The sequence below is a fragment of the Acanthaster planci genome, linkage group LG18, assembly GCF_054643075.1.
Source record: "Acanthaster planci isolate LZ-2023a linkage group LG18, COTS_SCS, whole genome shotgun sequence".
NCBI lineage: Eukaryota > Metazoa > Echinodermata > Asteroidea > Valvatida > Acanthasteridae > Acanthaster > Acanthaster planci.
This window is the reverse complement of record NC_141794.1, coordinates 11,475,909-11,494,477: the sequence shown is the minus strand read 5'-3', so window position 1 is coordinate 11,494,477 and position 18,569 is coordinate 11,475,909. Positions and strand designations below refer to the sequence as shown.

The 18,569-nt window shown below is 43.2% G+C and overlaps 1 protein-coding gene across 6 annotated transcripts in view; it reads right to left on the bottom strand.

Moving 5' to 3' along the window:
* Positions 1-1,004: 1,004 nt before the first annotated feature.
* Positions 1,005-18,569, bottom strand: part of LOC110978644 (microcephalin-like) — a 140,207-nt gene continuing 122,642 nt past the window's right edge. For 4 of the 6 annotated variants that reach the window (XM_022233792.2, XM_087148356.1, XM_087148357.1 and 1 more), the window contains 15 exons: positions 15,177-15,321; positions 14,535-14,620; positions 13,699-13,823; positions 12,814-12,904; positions 11,986-12,109; positions 11,398-11,453; positions 10,209-10,332; positions 9,020-9,175; positions 7,688-8,371; positions 6,657-7,114; positions 6,332-6,372; positions 5,711-5,873; positions 5,021-5,098; positions 4,439-4,670; positions 1,005-3,376 (listed from right to left, as the gene is read on the bottom strand). In XM_022233792.2, the coding sequence (XP_022089484.2) occupies positions 3,327-3,376; positions 4,439-4,670; positions 5,021-5,098; positions 5,711-5,873; positions 6,332-6,372; positions 6,657-7,114; positions 7,688-8,371; positions 9,020-9,175; positions 10,209-10,332; positions 11,398-11,453; positions 11,986-12,109; positions 12,814-12,904; positions 13,699-13,823; positions 14,535-14,620; positions 15,177-15,246 (2,538 nt within the window). In that variant the 5' untranslated portion in view covers positions 15,247-15,321 and the 3' untranslated portion in view covers positions 1,005-3,326. Of the gene's footprint in view, positions 3,377-4,438; positions 4,671-5,020; positions 5,099-5,710; positions 5,874-6,331; positions 6,373-6,656; positions 7,115-7,687; positions 8,372-9,019; positions 9,176-10,208; positions 10,333-11,397; positions 11,454-11,985; positions 12,110-12,813; positions 12,905-13,698; positions 13,824-14,534; positions 14,621-15,176; positions 15,322-16,724; positions 16,944-18,569 lie in introns of those variants that run through there. The other 2 variants (XM_022233789.2, XM_022233791.2) reach the window with 2 other exon arrangements.

Sequence of the window (18,569 nt, the reverse complement as noted above, 5' to 3'; positions counted from 1 at the left end):
ATTTTTGAAGCACCTGTCCATCTGCCCAAGGAAAGATCGGAGTGATTTCTATCAATCTGAACACAACCCAGAACAATACAAGGATTAAATATAGTCTCTGTCCTAGTCTGAACTTATAATTTCTTTTGCACGCCCATCAAAACCAAGGTTGCGTAACTCCAATCCTTTTCAACTTTGGGCTCAAGCAAGTTTTGTAGGGAAATCGTACAGACGAGATCTTTGGTCAATCATCCTTTTCTCTTCCCAACGGGAGAAAGGGGGATTTCATTCATGCAACAGACTTCGTGTGATCATTGAAACTTATTTTTGTGTTAATGAATACAAATTTATTTTTAAATCTTTGTACAATCGATTTGTGTTAATACAAGCCTTCGAAATGCACCTTTGTTGCTCAGTTAACCTTGCATTCAGCTTTTGTTTTACTCTTTCAAAGGGTATTTTGCGGCCTTTTTGGTTTTGGTGCTTATAAGTATTTCCATATTCATTCCATATCCACGAGTAAAACTGTGATACCAACCCGGGAAGAAGCCTAAATGTTACACTGGTTTGTACACAAAAAAGGGTCGTGTATTTTTTATATGAATTTCGCTGGATTAAATTTTTCTTTTTTGCTGATTTATTGCTGTTTCATGCGCATAGCAATGAGTGAGCACCAATGTTTTTCTCAGAAATACTTTCAGTAGAAAAACCAATATAATGAACTATTGGGTAACGAAGTGTGACGTCACGGTGAACCAGAAAGTGCAGTGCAAACGAATGGAGGACGCGCACGTGTTGGTTCACGAGCATGGTTCTCGCGCTAATGCCTTTTACACACTAATTGTGCGCGTGACGTATTCACTTATATTCTTCCCTGGATGACATCACAGCAACAGCGCCAACAGTTGTCCAGGAAAGCATGGATAATTTTGAGTGTTTCAAAAAAAAGTGCACCTTTCAGAGCATTTAACCAAATGGGAACGTAAAAGAGTGTTTATACAATGAAAAGTACACAGTTGCAGAAATGTTGTCTCTGAGAGCCTTCATTGCAGCTGCCCTTTATAAGGAACAGAAATTCAGAGAGTTCAAGTTTGTTTCAATTACAGAAGAAATTAGACAAAATATTGCTGTAAAAAAGATAGCCTTCAGTTTGCTACAAAATATTAGTGCATCTTCAGCTGTGCACCATTAATTTTATTTTTAACACAAAGCTGGCTGAACTTCTACATTCCTAATCGTTAAAAATTATAAATTCAAAATTCATATATGATAAATTCAAGGAAACAATTTATTACTCTGTGTGCTTTTGAAATTAATTGCTTTGATATGCACAGTGCGGTCATTTAACTGTACATGCACACAACAATTAAAACACGTCATGGGTTATGCCAGATACGGGCGCAACAGCAGTCTTTTCAGCATGGCAATGAGGTAACCAGGGGAGCATCTCACAATTTGGAATGGTTGGAATGTTCCATGCGGAATGCAGTGATCTCATCAAGGAGTAGACAGCTGCTCCATTGGAAACACTGCCTCAGTATTCTGGGCACAAAGCAGACCGTTCCTGCTGAAATGCGAACGTTCCAAGTGGAAAAGGTCTCATGGAACCCAAACATTTTGGACTTTTGCGACATGTTCAAGGGACATACAAGCAAACATCAAATTGGCTTGAAGACAGGGGCATAGCAACCGGGGAGGGGGTGGCACCCCCCCTCAATAATTAATTCCAGTCATGCAGAGCTTCGGTTGGCAAATGAATAAAAATAAGTATAAGTAAACGATATACATTGGCCATTGGCATTTCCCCTGAAGCATAAAATGTAGCGTGCCATGGTTCACGCAAGGTTGGTGAACAAGTTATATGTTTTTGGCAAATTGACTCTGGCACGCCCCCCCCAAAAGAAGATGCCTTGGCTACGCCCCTGCTTGTAGACAAAGCTACTGCAGTGGCACCGCACTCATGCGCACATTCTTCAGCTTAATGCGCGCCTGCATTTGGCAAATCACAACACCCTATTGGTCCCAGAGTCATGTAACACAGGCGTACTACCTGTCAATGAGTGGTGTGTCACCGCAGTGAATGGCTTCTAATTCTGGCTGTCCTATTAAACTACTTCACACGTCAGTACGGGCGATTCACAATAGTGCGCCTCCAAGAGTTTGCAACGCATTGGCCAATCACAACACACCAAATTTCTCGGCTATTTCCAACCGTGCACTGGGTCAACAACAGATTTGGCACACTGTGATTGGCCAACGCGTTGCAAACTCTTGGAGGCACACTACTGTGAAACGCCCGTATTGTGGGCGACTGGTCACATTGTATACAACTCCTAGGTGAAGATTCCTAGATCCACAAACCTATGAATCTGCACCCCTCATTTTTCCAAAACTCCAAATCACTTGTAACAGGTTTGTAATGTTGTCCCTTACCATTTTAAGTTTAAATGCAGGACTGTAGATACATACAGTACAACAGGTGTATTCCATCACCAGTTAGACATTATCTCATGAAAGAGCAAGTGAGCATCTACAAAAGGACGCAGCGATAATACTGTGAAATCACCTGCAAGACCCAAGTATCTGGGTAGGATTATGTATCACGCAAATAATGTTTCGGAAAAGCATAGAGAGAATAACTTCTTGAAGTGATGACATACAGACGTGGGCGGAGATTTTTTGTCACGATGGGGGAATGACATGGCAACCTCCGTCCGGGTGAGATCGAGACGCCAGCAGGAGCGGAGTCGGTGGTGCAGGTTACGGGTTCGCATGGTCAGCGGCTTGAAAAGTGGGGCAACGTTTCCACCAACGTCAAAAAGTGGGGGGGAGGGGGTGAATCCCCCCTTACCCTAGGGATCTCCACCCATGTGTATACAATGTCCTCTACCACGAGATGAAGCCAAGTGGATTTGAAAATTTAATCTGCAATCCAATGAAATCATTCTTTCTATTGCATAACTGTGAAACCTTCAAGATGTTTCTTTATCTAATGCTAAGGTACATAGAAATGCTTTTCCTGCACAGTCCGGCATATAATTGCAGCTAAGAGTTGTCGCATTCCGAGCCAGTTCCCCATTTTAATAGTTCTTGGGCATCTACCAAATAGCTTTTATCATTTGATATCATGCTCGATTCTCTGGGACCAGAGGCCTGGCTTTGAACCACTTAGTTGAGGATCGGCTACCGATTTAATTAACTAACAAGGTGGTGATGTTATGCTCAATGCCTCTGCAGTATCCGATTTTGATCAACCGTTTTCTCGCGTCTCTGTACAGCGGGGCCGGGAATCCTTGGGAAAATCAGGTCCAGTCATAGAGCTGAAGTTGAACTGAAGTTGGAATCCATCAGAGCAAGTAACTGTCCACGGGAAGTACTTCATGTTGAGAAATGCAATCTAAGAAACAAAAGAATAACAAAGGGAACAAACAGAAGTAAACAAAGGGAGACAGTTCTAGCTTTGAAATGGAACATACGCGGTACAGCGTACAGTTAAACCTTGGAAATGAGAGATCCTTTGGACTTTGCAGATTTCCTTGTTATAACACGAACCGTGTATTACCCGGAATGAAAACAATGAAGAACAGAGGATTGGGACCTTCAAATTTCCATGTTATGAGTAGAGTCCTGTATTAACACTGCTCTTCCGAGGTTTGGCTGTATACAGGAGAATCCCGAAAAATTTAGTATTTCGTTCGGTATTCTTTGATGGCCTTTGACTGGAATCAGCAGGACTCGGGACTTGGAAATGGAGGACTCAACTACAAAATTGTAATCAAGTTTTCAACTACAACACTGGTGAGGAATGCTTCTCAGTCAGAACACTATGCGTTCCCTGCGGGAATTGGCTGTCTTCCCATTGGGAACAAGATCTGCCTAAGTGACCATGCACGCACATTGTCCGCTGTTCTCAATAGACCTAAAACATGATGACGTCACACTTTGTTTACAAGTGCGCTATGGAGACTTGGTGGATAGCATCCCGCCTTACTGCCACAGGAAGGCGACACACGTAAACAAAGCGTGACATCATCATGCTACAGGTCTTTTGGGAGCGTACATCATTCTCAGTAGGAAAAGCCAAGTGTTCCTGATTGGAGCAAGGGTTGTTATTATTAACCACTTTGTGCCGGGGTTAGTTATTAATGTTGATGATGCTGGGCCTCACAAATGCCCAGGGCATTGTAGCTCACAAGTCTGAAGAAACCCGTCGAGAAGTGGTTATAGTTTTAGTCATGGGAGGAACCGCAAAATCAGGTAGGGACTGAAAACTCAATTCACATGTGGACTGGGCCGGGATTCAAACCCGGACAACAGAGGTAGAAGGCGAGAAAAGAACCGCTAGACGCCAACCTGACTCCCAACAAGACTAACAAGGGTTGCTCTTGTTGGGACTTTCTTCAGCATTCTGACTTCTTTTTTTTTTGAGACACTCCCTCAGTCAGATCCTCATACCCACCTAGGAGCCACTTCTCTGAGACGGCTGGTGCCCCGGTCTGGTTCCGGCCTCCACCGATGCACAGACTAGCCTGGCCGGCGCAGCTGCACGTCCGCCCGCCGCAGAGGTGGACGAGCTCCGCGAGGCTGGTTTTGGGTGGGCTGGTGCCCTCATGGACGAAGATGGGCCCGAGGGACGAGAGGAGATCTTGCTGGTAGGACTTGCCGGCCTTGGATCGCTCCAGTCTTGCCATCTGAAAGATCACATTTCAGAATAGGGAAAATATGGGTGATGCACCATACAGGGTGCCTCAAAGGGGGTTGACGCAGTGCGACCACTTTACCCAATGCATTGTGGGAAAGATCAACCTACAGTGTATTTTCCTTGTCAGTGGCTACAAATGAATTATTTCTGATGTTTGAGTAAAAAGATCCATAAAGGCTTTTCAGTATCACTTTTAATTAAGCACAGAAATTGGTCTGGTATAACAATTGTACATTCAAGTCATGCAAATTTCAATGTTTCTTGAAATCCACTGAACTTCACATCAAGTTTAATTTGGCCTTTGTAACGTGACCTTTGAGTCTATCAATGACCCCTGACCTTTGCTGCAGGAAAAGCACCCTGGATTTCATAGGGCTCCTCTGGTAGCCATTTTTCGGCCTCTAGTGACTTTAAGACCTGCAAAGAAAAATAAATTAAACGGATTACAAAAGCACCAAGGCATCTTTGTAACTGACTTCAATGTCCTGAGGGAAAGACATAAAATCTACCATAGCAGTGGTTAAAAAATCTCGAAATTTTCTGTGCACAAATCAGTGCAACATTGAGATTCAGTGCATTGGATGACATCATAGATCTGCTCATGAATATGCAAATAGGCATTAGCATAAAAACTAAAAAAAAACCATCAAATTATGGGTTAAAATTGCAAAACAAAACTTTAAAATCAGGTTAATTGAAACCAAAGATGCAATTTCAAGGGTTTTAGTAGAATTTATAAAAATATTTCTATTTCCTGGTTCCTTTAAGTTCAAAGTGGTTGCTATGACTTGTAACTCAATATATTGGGCGTTTGGCCCTTCACTGATGTAGAAATTCACACGCGTACATGGTCGCCATTTGAACCAACAACCTCCTGCTTAACTGTGCCAACGTCTTATCGCTCCACCATCGAGCTTGCAGGGGTCGACTAGTCAGTCAGAAATGAATGGGCGCAGGGTGCCGCACCAACGCATAGCTACTTTTGATGAAACCTGTTAAGAGAAACCACCCTTGGTTTTGTAAACCCACCCACTCCGTGGAAAGCAGCCAGCAGCCACTAGCGATGCCCCGCAGCAAGTTCAACGTCCGTCGGCTCTCGCCGCAGACGACGTGGGTGGTCACCTTGGAGACTGTGTCTTCTACGGCAAAACCTCTCAGCCTTTTGACGACCGCGGCGATGAGGTCTTGGTCTCTACATGGCAAAGGAATTACACGAGGCTGATTTATTTTTTGACCGAACACACTAGAGTGCACTAAATTTAAGCAGATGGAAAGGATTTCGTCTGCTGAGTGAATGCAGCAAAATTGGCCATTGCTTGACAATGCAGTTACGTGTTTCCTGTCGTTATGCCGCTGTCAGCAATGCCACCGAACAGACCGATGCAGTAAGTCCTACCCCTTGACGGTTTAACTCATCAAGGATATGATCAAGCTTACAATGCGCCTGGCTGTGGAACACAGTGCAGCAATGCAGAGGTGCACCAATGCAATGAGTAATGTCACCCCCAAGCAAAAGGTCCGAGAGAGAGAAAACGTCTCTGTTCGACACAATCTCACCTCGAGATTCGTCAAATACGCATGACGCCGAGGTAAAGTCACTGGTGCCCAGGCAATGAGAAACCCAATTTTGTTAAAACCAAGGTACTTTACCCTGCGTGGACACTCGTCATGACAAGAGATGGTTTGCTGTCCTGATGAAGAAGACGAAAAAAGAAAGAAAACAGTTCCACCTTTTTTCCTGGATGCAGAAGGGGTGATATGCGGTTGAATATTTACGAGCACGTCAAAGTTTCACAGAAATATTTTGGGATGTTATAGACCATAAATATTTATAACACCATTCACACGATACAAAAGCAACACAATGACAGGTGTTACAATTTTTAATTGTGATTACAGAGAGGCTGCAAAATAGGACGTGACAAACATGACAGAGAAAACTTGGTTTCCTTGTATTGAAAGTTGTCATCAATACCTTCAGTTTCTTTGTGGACTTCTTGATTTTGATGACTCTGTCTTGCCGAACAGGCTTCTCGATCTTGGGAGAACTTGATGACGAGCTATCAGAACTGGCGTCTTGCAGTTCTGAGCCATTTCTTGATTCCTTGCGAGGCTTTGGTTCTGAGTTGGTTTTACCAAACCTCTGATCCCTTCCTGTGGTGGACTCGCCGGTCAACGAGAGTGACCTCGCACCCTTTTTGTTGGCGAGCTTAGGCTTTTTGGGGCTGTCGTCTTTCGCCTTCTTGGTGGGGTCCAGATTAAGAGTTGACAAAGACGCCGACCTGTTCTTGTTGGCTTTTTGCGTTGCCTTGACTTGTTTCAGGCGTTTATTTTGGGTGAAATTGTCCAGACTTTTCCGGCTTGATTGTGCGTTGTCCCCTCCGTTTCGATGAGATGCCACAAGTGAATTGGAGACTTCTTCACTGTCTCCTGCTTTCGGGGAAAGAAAAAAAAAAAAACTCAGTTGCGCAGTAACGTTAGAAACCAACGAGATATATTTCTAAAAAAATAAATACTGGAATTGGCAAATTGCAAGAAATAGATTTTAACACCATTAATCACAATCCCTTGGGTGCAATCCGTGAATGCCAACATTACAAAATACCTTTTTACATAGGTTACATTTTCTTAACTTATTTTGCAAGTGAAAGTGAACTGAACAGGTCCTCACACGCAAGCAACAGAGAACAAGGAAAGTGACTGGGGCATGATTTGAACCTCCATCTAGAAAACGGGATGGGCACTCTATCAACTGAGCTTTGGAGCCCAGCGTTGTCGTTCTTCCCAGCTGTCAATATCTCCGTTTGAGGGGTAATAGTCAGAAGCCACTAAACTCAAACACCACGGTGCCATCGTTTTCTCAAGTATGCGAGCGAGCGACTTTTTAGCGTCATAAAAACTACTGAAAATCAGATCATTATCTGAAGTTGAAATATTTTGATTTGACCCCTTAGCAGCTCTGATTTTTTTTAGGCAAGTCCTGAATTCACACCAGCAATCTCTTACCTTTTCTTCTCTTCATCATTCCGCTCGACTCGTCTTCGGACGACTCCGATAATAATTCTTCCTTCTTCCTCTTCCTTGAGGTTTTCCCTCCCCTGGGAGGTTTACTGCCAGGTTTGCTGCCAGGTTTGCTGCCAGGTTTGCCATCGGGATCTGGCGACTCAACTTGCTGTAGACACCCGTCATTACTACTACTACACAGAGTTTTCTGCCTTCCGTCTTTCGCCTTTTCAAATTTATCGCTCAGATTTCTTGACGATTTGCCGGACAGTCTGGCGTCTTTCTGCTGTTTTTCTTTCGTGCTCGATTCGGTCGGTTGGGTCAGAACTTCATCTGGAATGGTGTCCGTGTTTGTCGACAGGAGCTTACGTTTTCGTCGTCCATTAGTTGGCAGCTCGCTGTGAGACCCCGCGTTTGTTTCACAAAACAAGTTTTTGTTGGCTTGGGTTTTTGACTTGTCTTCTAGCGGCTTCCTTGAGTCTGAACTGATTTTCGGCACAACAGGAAAAATGCATTTCTGGACCGGACTATGGTGGGGAACTGCAGTCGACTTATCTGTGCCGTTGGACTGACAAAGGTCTTCGTCGGTTTCTTGCTCACTCAACGTTTTCTCAATCCTTAGAGACAACCTCCGCACTTTGGAAGACTCCTGCTTGGCTGACCCCTGACCTACCTCTGACCTTCGACCTGCAAGCATTGACAAACACAACTCAACTAACAGCAGCTTGGACCACAACATGATTTTGTCAAAACCTGCTTTACTGACAATTACATCTAGTTTTTCTCTGATTGGCAAATGAATTTTTAATCCACAATCCTTCCCTCTTGCCCATATAACATTTTGACGTTGTAAGAAACTGGAAATGAACTGAGGAGGGATTCCCGCTTCACCTTCAGTTTACTGGTACAAAGCTTGCGACAGGGGGCTGGCTAATTCAAATGACATGTAACGAAACTTCAAATCCCACCTGGGTAAACCTTGTGGATTGACATCTTGGGTTCTGTCCATCACAGATTAGTGTTTGCACTAAATATTCAGTGCTGTCAAACAACATGTCAGCAAGCAATATCTAAGCTTACTTGGGTGGGACTCGAACCTGCAGCCTCCTGCTTGCTAGAGAGTTTTTTCAATGAACATTATTTTTCACAGGCCTGTAGAAAGCATTGATGAGGTATAGTGCTTATATCATAAAACCAGTGACCAGTGGAACCTGTTGATATCTGCCGTAGACTTAAATTTCTGATAGTTCCCTATGTGGAAGTTGTGAACAGACGTCAAGCATTTCTGCGTCAAAAGCTGAATGGATCTGTGCCAAACTGGACATGACATCTGACCTTTCTTCAGCCTAGTATTAGGATCCATTGTCTTGTCTTGGTTGCCGTCTGTTATGGAGTCGGCGTTGATGGACGGACCGAAACTCAACTTCTTTTGGAGGATGTCGGTCTTGGCCCCAAAGGTTGGTGATTCTCCGATCGCTGGTTTCTCTGAACCTATGACGCAGACAGAAAAGTGTGAAGTACTGCTTGAAGGGCGCTCTTGGAGATTCAGGGGAAAAAAAAGGATTGAAGCAGCACCAGATGGGAACTGAAGACACAAAGTATTAATCAGCTGATCTGAGGAAAAGTTGTTTGCAGTAATTCTACACGTTAAAAATAAACGCTCCCATGACGACACAGCAACTTATTGAGAGTACACACAAAACATCTCCTCAGAGAGTTACTGTATCCTGATGGGAGTTGCCTTGACCAAAGGACTCTGGGGCTGAGTCAATTCGAATAATTCACTATTCGAATATTTGATCTTCAATTTGATTGAATATCCGAATATTCAGTCGCACCGCCAAGCAGATTGTTGATGAACAAACTACATACAAAATCAGTTGCAATACCACACACGATTGTACATTGTGATCAATGTAATAGCTTCCCACATCTAGGAGTATCTCCAGCCACGATTTTGCAAGATTTAAGAGATGAACAAGACTTCTGGCCCTGTTGAAAATTTATATTCCTTTTTAAATTGTTTATTGAATAATATTTACTTTTTAAATTGTTGTAAAGAAAATTTTCCCTTCCTTTTCATGAATTTTGCATTCGAATATTCAAATTAAAAAAATAATATTTGAATATTTGACAATCGCTCGAATATTCGGTGATTGGGATATTCGGCACAGCCCTAAGGGATGCTGCCTTGCCCTTTTGAGAATGAAAGTCCAAAGTTTTTATGAAATGGCTGATCATCTCTGTGCTAAAAGGATCTAAAAGCAGTAACATAGCAGCCCACAAATATTCACAAAACAGATTTTGAGCCTGAAGAGATATTTTCGGGCAACCGTTTTCGAACAAACATTTCCAACTGTCGTACACTGCTCACTCTCAACTTTTATCAACAGAGACCTGTCTGCAAAGACTTTTGAGCCCAACACTGGCAACGAGAACATCCCGTTGTTAATGCTCAAGGGTGCTTACAAAATACCAACAGTTACGTAAATTAATGATAATGTCAAACCTTGGAATGGCTTACCAGATATTGGCGTGTTGGCGCTATTCCGGACTCTGCCAAGCGCATTGAGGCAGGCGCGCATACTGGCGGGCGTGTCTGGGATCAGAGACGGCGTGCCACCGACACCTGGGACAGGTGTTCCCACCTGACGAAAGGAATAATAAATGCTTTATTGGAGGATATGTGAACAATGATCGGGCCATCTGCACACACGGGGACAGCTGATGGCTTAACCATATGCTGCCAGGGAGCCTGGTTTCCGGCACATAGGCTTTACACAGGAAACCGGGGAGCCCGAAACAAGACAAAAGAGCTGTGGGCCCTCTAACAAAAGACCGTACTCGAAACAAAAGACCAAGCTGCTGGGAATTGCCAACAATTTTTAAGTTGTTAATAACGGAAGAAATCTGTCCTTATTTTGAGAGATTATACCACTGTTTGTGGCATTCAGCACGAGCAGATTACCACCGGGGACAAAAGCGCTCCAGCGATGAGCGATACAATACTGCTGCACGCTAATCTGGCCCCTATTGAAAAGATGCCAGTAGCGCGCTGTGCCAGTTTTGGGAACAAAAGAAAGTTGCATAACACTGCACAATCTGGGCTCTTTTTACAAGGCAGCAGGCCTGGCTGAATTACTTGGGCATCAATAGATGTTGTCTGTCAGATTAGAGTAGCCACCAGACAGTCATTCGTGTGGGTGTAAACATCTAGTAAATGAAGTTATGAATTTTGAAAGCATTTTGAAAACAGAAATAAATAAAAAATCACATGAAATATGGCTTGAAACATTTCCGGCTGATATTTTGTAAGGACGAGTTGGCAAAGTAGAGGAGAATGAACCCAGGGAGACACGTTTTGCAGGTGCCCTCAACCTGAGATGTCCAAAAGTCGTAGACATTTTATTTAATGCAAAACGATGGCTTGTGCTGTAATTTGCAGTTAACTGGGCACAGCAGAAACGTGACCCAAAAATTTTCACATCAAGTCATAAGACCTGACACAACTGAGCATTTTCTCACAATGTACGGTATTTAGAAAGCTAAAACTTCATCACATTAGTAATTAAGTCCCCTCTTAAAAGTGTCTTTTTAATTACAAAGAGGAAAAAGTAGCAAACTTTGAGTCGTCTAACAAGATAATCCTGAATTTTGGGGTCCAAATCCTACAATCCAGCAAAATTCCAAGAAATCACACCTTTGTCACTTACTGGAGTGAAAGCGTCCTGTGTTTCGGCCGCATAAACAAACGGCTTCACGGATGCACCTGGGTATCAATATACATGTAAAAGACAATGTTATTAACGTCAAGCGTTGAGACTGGTCCATACCTAGCACAGGTATGAATACCAATTTATGCAAATGGACTAATCTGAAAAGATGTCATATCTGCAACAGAGGCTTTGTGTGGGAGCCATCTTGCAGGGCACTCCTTTTGTTCCACAGGGAAGCTTCCTTCGTGTTACCCAATGGTACAAAAGCACTGGCCTTCAAGATGGCAGCCATACAAACCCTCTATAGCATCACACTGACGTGCGCCTTCTTTAAACTCAGGGTGCCTGCGTACTATGGAAAAGACTTTTGGACTTTTGTTGCCAGAAATAGTAAGTTCATTTACAGCAATGTATTGTATTGATTTTCATGGCCAAAGGAATATGCACAGTTTTGTAGTCACTTTTCTAGGCAGCTTAAACTCCGTAAAATATCTTGACAACTGCTCTGGATTGTAGGCAAAGTTTTGGAAGTATTCCCAGCTTGGTGGCGATGGACGATTGGATCCCTGCTTATGGTGGATTTACCCGGTGAATTGATGAACAGTCTGGAGGATTGGCCTGTCTCTTTCTTCTTCCTTTTCCTCACCATTCGCTCCGTGCTGCTCTCCAAATCCTCCTCAAACGACTTGGGCTGCATGGATTTCATTCGCTGCGTGGAGTACAGAAGAAAAACTTGCAAACTGCACTTGGAACTCAAAATGTGGTCTCCGGCGTCGACACAGCATGGATGGATTAAATCAAATAAGATCAAATAACAGCAGCCCCCCCCCAAAAAAATCTCAACTTCTTCAAGCTTAATTTCAAACTTGCCAAGCACGTAAAGACATTCAGGAGTACATCGGTGAAGATTTTGTTTGTTTCAATGTTAATCCTTTGAATCCACTGGGTGTTTTTGAAGGTTTATGGGAAAGTTTTGGGAAGATTTTGTAGGATTTTGAAAAAGGAAAGCCCAGCTACTGTTTCGCAGGGCAAACACAGCGTAGTGCCGCGAGTATAAAAGTTTGATGCACTTTGATGCACTTGGCAATCAACAGCAGCCAAACAAACTGGCCACGTTGAGACAATGAGAGCTAGTCCCATTGAACAATGCCACTGTTGGATCTTGTGGTGACTGGCAACCAGACTCCCAGGCTGTTTGGCCTTGGAGGAGAGTAGGCCTATTGGATCTTGTTACACTGGGCAGGCAAGCCACTGGGACAAAAGATTCAGACTGATGCGTCTGGCAGGGTTTCAAGCCACAGTGCCCTGGAGGGTCAGAGTTGGCATAAAGATTGCGGCACTGCGTTTCCGCTCACAAATGGGTTCGGTGGGTTCCTAGCAATACATGTTTCCTCGGGAGTCACGGTCACATACCTTGGCTTTAGGGATGACGATCGTGCCGTCGTCACTGGAATCAGTAACAGGGAACAGAGATTCCGGTGCACGCTGTTTGTTTTGCTTACAACTGGCAAGATAACAGAAAATACAGCAAAGAACACCAATTACAAATGCTGGTACTTTGAAAATTGCTGTGGTCTTTCGAAGAGCTGCTGTTGAAGTGTTTTGGCTGTTACCATCTGTAAACCACTGGTGCTGTTAGTCTACCTAGTGATGTCAAACATCATACTCAGACCAAACCAAAAGAGTGACTGAATACTGGTCTGGATTCTGGTCATAAACACAACCCGCTATTCCACAACGAGGCTGCAGAATTAAAAGTTATCTAAAAATTGACACGAATATACTTGTGTACATGCAAACTCCACAACTTTCGTCGGACTGTAACAACCATGCCAAAGCTTTCTGCTGACAAAATTTTCACACTGAATTACTTTGACAGGTGAAAATTAACGGCTCGGGAGAGGAATTGTCAAACATCAAAATTACCCACCTCAGGCTGAAATGACGGGTGACAAAATGGCAAGGGGGTAGACTAAGTGTAAGACTGAACCAAAACATGTAACCGAATAACCGGTAAAGGGACCGATTAATCTGGTATCTAAATAATCGTCGCAGCCCTAAAGCCAAATCGGATACATCAATGAAGACCAGAAAGTTTAGAATAACTTGCATGTAAGCATTCAGCACCGTAGGGAAACCCATCACAGGTTATTCAGTCTTAAGTCAAGTTACAACCTTTTGTCAAAACAAGCATTCCTATGTCGCTGTGCACCCTGATAACTGACGACTGATCTTGTGAAAGGGCTCGTGGCTGGTTTCATGAAGGAACTTGGGACAGACAGACACTGCAGCACCTACCTATCCACCCACAGCACTGAGACCAGGTGGACGCCCCGCTTGATGGCTTTATCCTTGGTGCTTTTTTTGCCGTCCTTCCAAATGACGTGAGTGACGGGTTCATCGCTGGTGAACTTATCAACAACCTGGTCCAAGGAAAAGTAACGAAATCGAGAACCACGGTACTGTTGCCAAGGTCTGGTGTGGAGAAAAGGTTTTTGAATTTCGAATCTGAACAAGATCTGTTCTTTGGGCGGCACTTGATAATCGAGTACCAATTTTGCCTTGCAGTGAAAAGAAAGATATAAGCTTTTTGCACATGATAAAAACTAGGGTGCCCCAAATGGCCTACAAGTGTCCCACGAGAAACCTAGGTCTACAACCCTAGATTTGGATGAACACTAATGATCCCAAACCAACCAAACTCCAACACCAGGGTTTGTTGGAATCCGTCAGGACGAGTACTGCCTTGGTTTTATGTTGGATTAGGCTTATGGCAGACGGAGTCCGACTGTTTTTGTGCACAGTATACGATATGGTGTTGAGATTTTGCAAGGATGTGGAAGGTAGCTGGTTCATGTAAATCACCCTCGGGGGTTAGGGTTGATGTGATGACTGATGTGTTCCATCACAGGCTCCAACTTTTTGGTCGTGACATTTTACAATCAGTAACATGCTGTTCTCAACCGCGTACAGCCAATGATTATGCCGCAGTGTAATATCTCTCCAAACTGGTACCACCAACCCCGAAAATTGTGTCGTCTGCCTGTCATCCTTCAATGCCACCAGCAAACGTTTGCCAGTTTTCCGTTTTCCGACTGTTTCCCGCCCGCAGAATGACAGATGCACCAACTCACCACAGCTCCTAGACGCTCCAGCTGTTTTCGCACGCTGTTGGAGCGATTCTCCATCTTTGTCCTGACTTCAACATACGCTACAACATCTGATTATGGAAAAAAATGCAGGTCTACGCGTATTTAGAGTGAAATTTGGAAATGTTTGAACCATGCAAAGAGAATAGTTTAGAGACTTTTGCAAAATACTGGAGCGCTACATCAAGTTCCTTAACTCCAAATTGAACATTAGTCTTTGTTTCAAGTTGTTAATGGTATGTAGGAAACTGACAAGTCTGAACCTCCTTTGGAAGAGTGTACTTCAGACTCATCAAAAGCTGCTTGATGGAAGACTACACTGAGGTGCAGAGGCTCTTCTGAGTAGTGACCGTTCTTTTTTTTGCACCCAAGGTCTGCCTATCTGTGCAGGCCTACCAAGACTTGGATGCATGCTTTGTTGCCAAATTTGAAATACCAAACTGCCTCAAAAGTGAATAACTGAAAAAAGAGGGCTTCATTTTGTGAGATCTGCTGGTCCGATTTCGATATTCCTTATGACATCAAGAGTTGATGCGTGAGCGTTTTGCTGGCAACTCTGGAAATCAAAGACTGGCAACAGAAATGGAGCCACTTCATTCGGTATTTGAGTTTACTGGCCTACTGCACCTTTGAGTACATTGTTGACAGCCGGTTCTGTGTCCGGCATGTCGTTCTCGTTGTCGCTGTCCACAATCATACCCTCGTCGGCTGAGCTGCAACCTGCTGGGCTCGCGGTGGGAGACTCCAGGGAGAAACGCAATCCACGTTGCTTCTGAGAATGGAAATTAAAATAGGTCGACAAAAAGGCAGGTTCATAATACTCATTAAAGCAAACGAGTGCAATTGTGATGTCAGATCAAACCTTCACGCTATGAATATGGTAAAGTTGAGCAAAGTTATCTGAAGCGAATTTTGCTGCAAATGTTTCGTGACGTGAAATTCACTTCACTTTCTTGTTCATCAAAAGTGCAAGTCAGCCTTAACCTGAGGAATGAACACAGAATCTTGGAGAAAGCTTGTTTTTGGTTTCATCCAGGGCCGAATTGTGTCCTAATGTTCAGTTCAATTTTAACTTACACATTTCAACAATCTGATAGTCAGGCAATGTCAGAATACTGAAGTCGGTCGAACAAATTAGCCCTCCTGTCATAATTTTCTGTCAACACAACATCATGATAGGCCTGAACTGGAGTTCCTCATAACCATGCCTACAATTATCAGTTATCATATTTCTCGATCAAAATAAAGATTGCTCGTTCACCTTCCTGAATTATCCTATCCTTGCTACTGTTTATCTCTTACTTTTAAACTTGATTCACAAATTTTGTTTGTGGTTAAATTTATTTTTCTCTACGATAGCTTAGAAAATCTGCGAGCAGAGGAGGAGTCTCTATTATCGCAGTGTCGAGGACTGGTTTCTACTGGAAATACTTGTTGGTAGTACTGCAAAACGTGACGTTAACACGTCTTATGCCCTGACTGCATAGGCCACTCCTGCGTGTTTTGTTAGAGGATCGTATTCCTCCGTAGAGTTACTGTGGCAGCAAAATCTAGGCCTGCGTATTTCAATGGGAGGAAAAGTTGAAGTGTCTTGCGTGCGTCGAGCGAAAACGGTCAGATTTTTACAGATTTTGAAGTCGGAAATATCGACGAAAACCAAAAATGTGCCTTTGGCATTTAAGAAAGCCAGTAGGCAATGAAAGAAGTATTTTGTTGAGTCTTTGGAATTTTGAGAACCATTGTCACTTTACTATATGTAATGTCATGAAGCATTAGGATGACCGATCCAGTCCAAAATTCAAAAAAGAGGAATAACGCTCCACTACCATGACTGCCTCAGGCCATTGGCATGGCCTGGGTGAATGGAAACTCACTGGCACTGCAAAATTCAAACTTTCCAAGACTACGATAATAGAGTTAGGGCCGACTAACTCTATCCAACTCTAGAAAGGCATTGTGGGAAGGAAAGAGATCCTGAGAAAACATTGCCCCTTTTTCCTTCCCACAATGCCTTTCTAACATTGTGCAAAGTAACCCATGCAGTATTTGCGATAAGGCATATCAGGGCTCTAGGAAGTTGTCTAGATAGTAGCCTAACCATGCTAAAGTTATTCATGTTTGTTGTTGCGACATGATTACAAATTATTTTACACATAGGCCTAGACCTAAACCAACCCCTTTTTCTCCACGTAAAGACAAGCTGTTTGAGGATTTCCTTCTCGGTAGAAAGTTCATCATTGCTGTTCATGTGGTGTGTGAATAGCAACAAATATCAACAGACAAACCACTGCCAAACTGTCGTTGTCTGGGCATAGAGCCGCTGGTTGAAAGCGAAACAAGTTACAACTTGTTGTTTCTGAAAATGGCGGTCTTAAAAAAATCCCTCTTACCAATCAATAGAGGGCGGTATTTAAGTAATCCGTTCAGAGCTCTCCAGTCTTTATAATCACTGTTCCGTTTTGAGAGTTTTGTGCGACGTATTTTTATCACAAAAGAAAAACTGGTGTGTGAGGCCTTTGTCCCTAAGATCAGGGACCATGCACTGAAGAAAGTGCAGTCACAGCAAAAACGGGACCATTTGCATACAAAGGTTATTGTGTATAACTTTGGGGAGAAAAGAGGTGCATCGGGGTTTATAACGGAGAGTCATTTTATTTGGTAAACAAGTTGGATGTCTTTTCAACGAAATTTCACTCCGTAACAAGGAGACGAGTAGGCTACTGGGGCACAATTATTGGCGAGCAAACAACCTAAATATATGTATTGGAAATCAAAGTTGACTGTGTTTCGTTGTCTTTGGTAAAAGAGAAATTTTAAAACAAACGTAAAAAAATGAAGTCCTTTGAAATTTTTTCTACTCTATTTTCCGAGGACAATGTCACATTTTCATTCATTCATTTATTATTTCTCAGGGTACCAAAACCAACACAAAATACAAAAACCGATTCATATCAACATATAGGAACAATATTTGCTGACACCCCTGACGGATAGCCTGAAAGCGAACTCAATCACTGTCGAGAGGGTCTCCATAAAAATGGCAACAAATACAAGAAAAACATAAGCTTGGCCTATAACAGGATATAAGTATTGGCCCGATTCGTAGGCTACATTTCCAGTAACGAATTTCCCAGGATGGGAGATCGCAGCAGGTCATCACATCGGTTATGGTCAAGTTAAGAATTATCCAGGATGACTTAAATTTAACTACTAAAGGTCTCCACCCGGACTGGTATTTACGATTATTTGGAGTGCCATGTCTGTTCTGTGTATGACCTATTGAGGGCAGCAGACAGGAAGAAACGGGTCGTATGTTCGTATTCGGTAGTTCCACGGACGTATATAAAAAAAACCTGGACTTGCAACGCCTTTGTATGAAAAAGAAGCCAACCAGCGGCCATTTTACCGAGCCGAATACAAAGGCGTGGGTTGGCTCCCTTCTATTGACGTCAGGAAGAACAAAGGCGGGCATTACCAGGAAAGCTTTGTATTCGGCTCGGTAAAATGGCTGCGAGTGGATTCAATGACTCTATAAGCTGATTAAGGGCATTGCGAGTCCAGATTTTATTATACACGTCCGTGGGTAGTTCGCGCAAATTGACAGGACTGATTGGCCGTCCTGTTCACGATTCGAGAACGTATGCGACGAGCATTCAGAAAAGTGAGCAGCGCTAGGTCATAGACCACCAGCTGATCCTATTCAAAACTGCAAGGGTTTTCGTGATCTGCGCGGCGCCCGATTAAAATCAAAACTGTGGGAACATTCACCCCTCAGTACATGTATGGGGAATTTACCCACAGTTGAAGAATCCCAGTCAAAGAATCCCATCCATGAAGCCGCTTTTCGATTTTGAAAAAATCCTCTGTTTAGGCTACTTAATCTGGCCCATGTAGATTCAAAACGGTGCGTTTGCAACATTTGAAAACAAGAGATATCAATACCAAAGAGCAAAAACAGCGAACTTATTTTGGAAGCACATGTAAACAAATACAGGCAATGCAAGTGCGTTGCGCGTGATA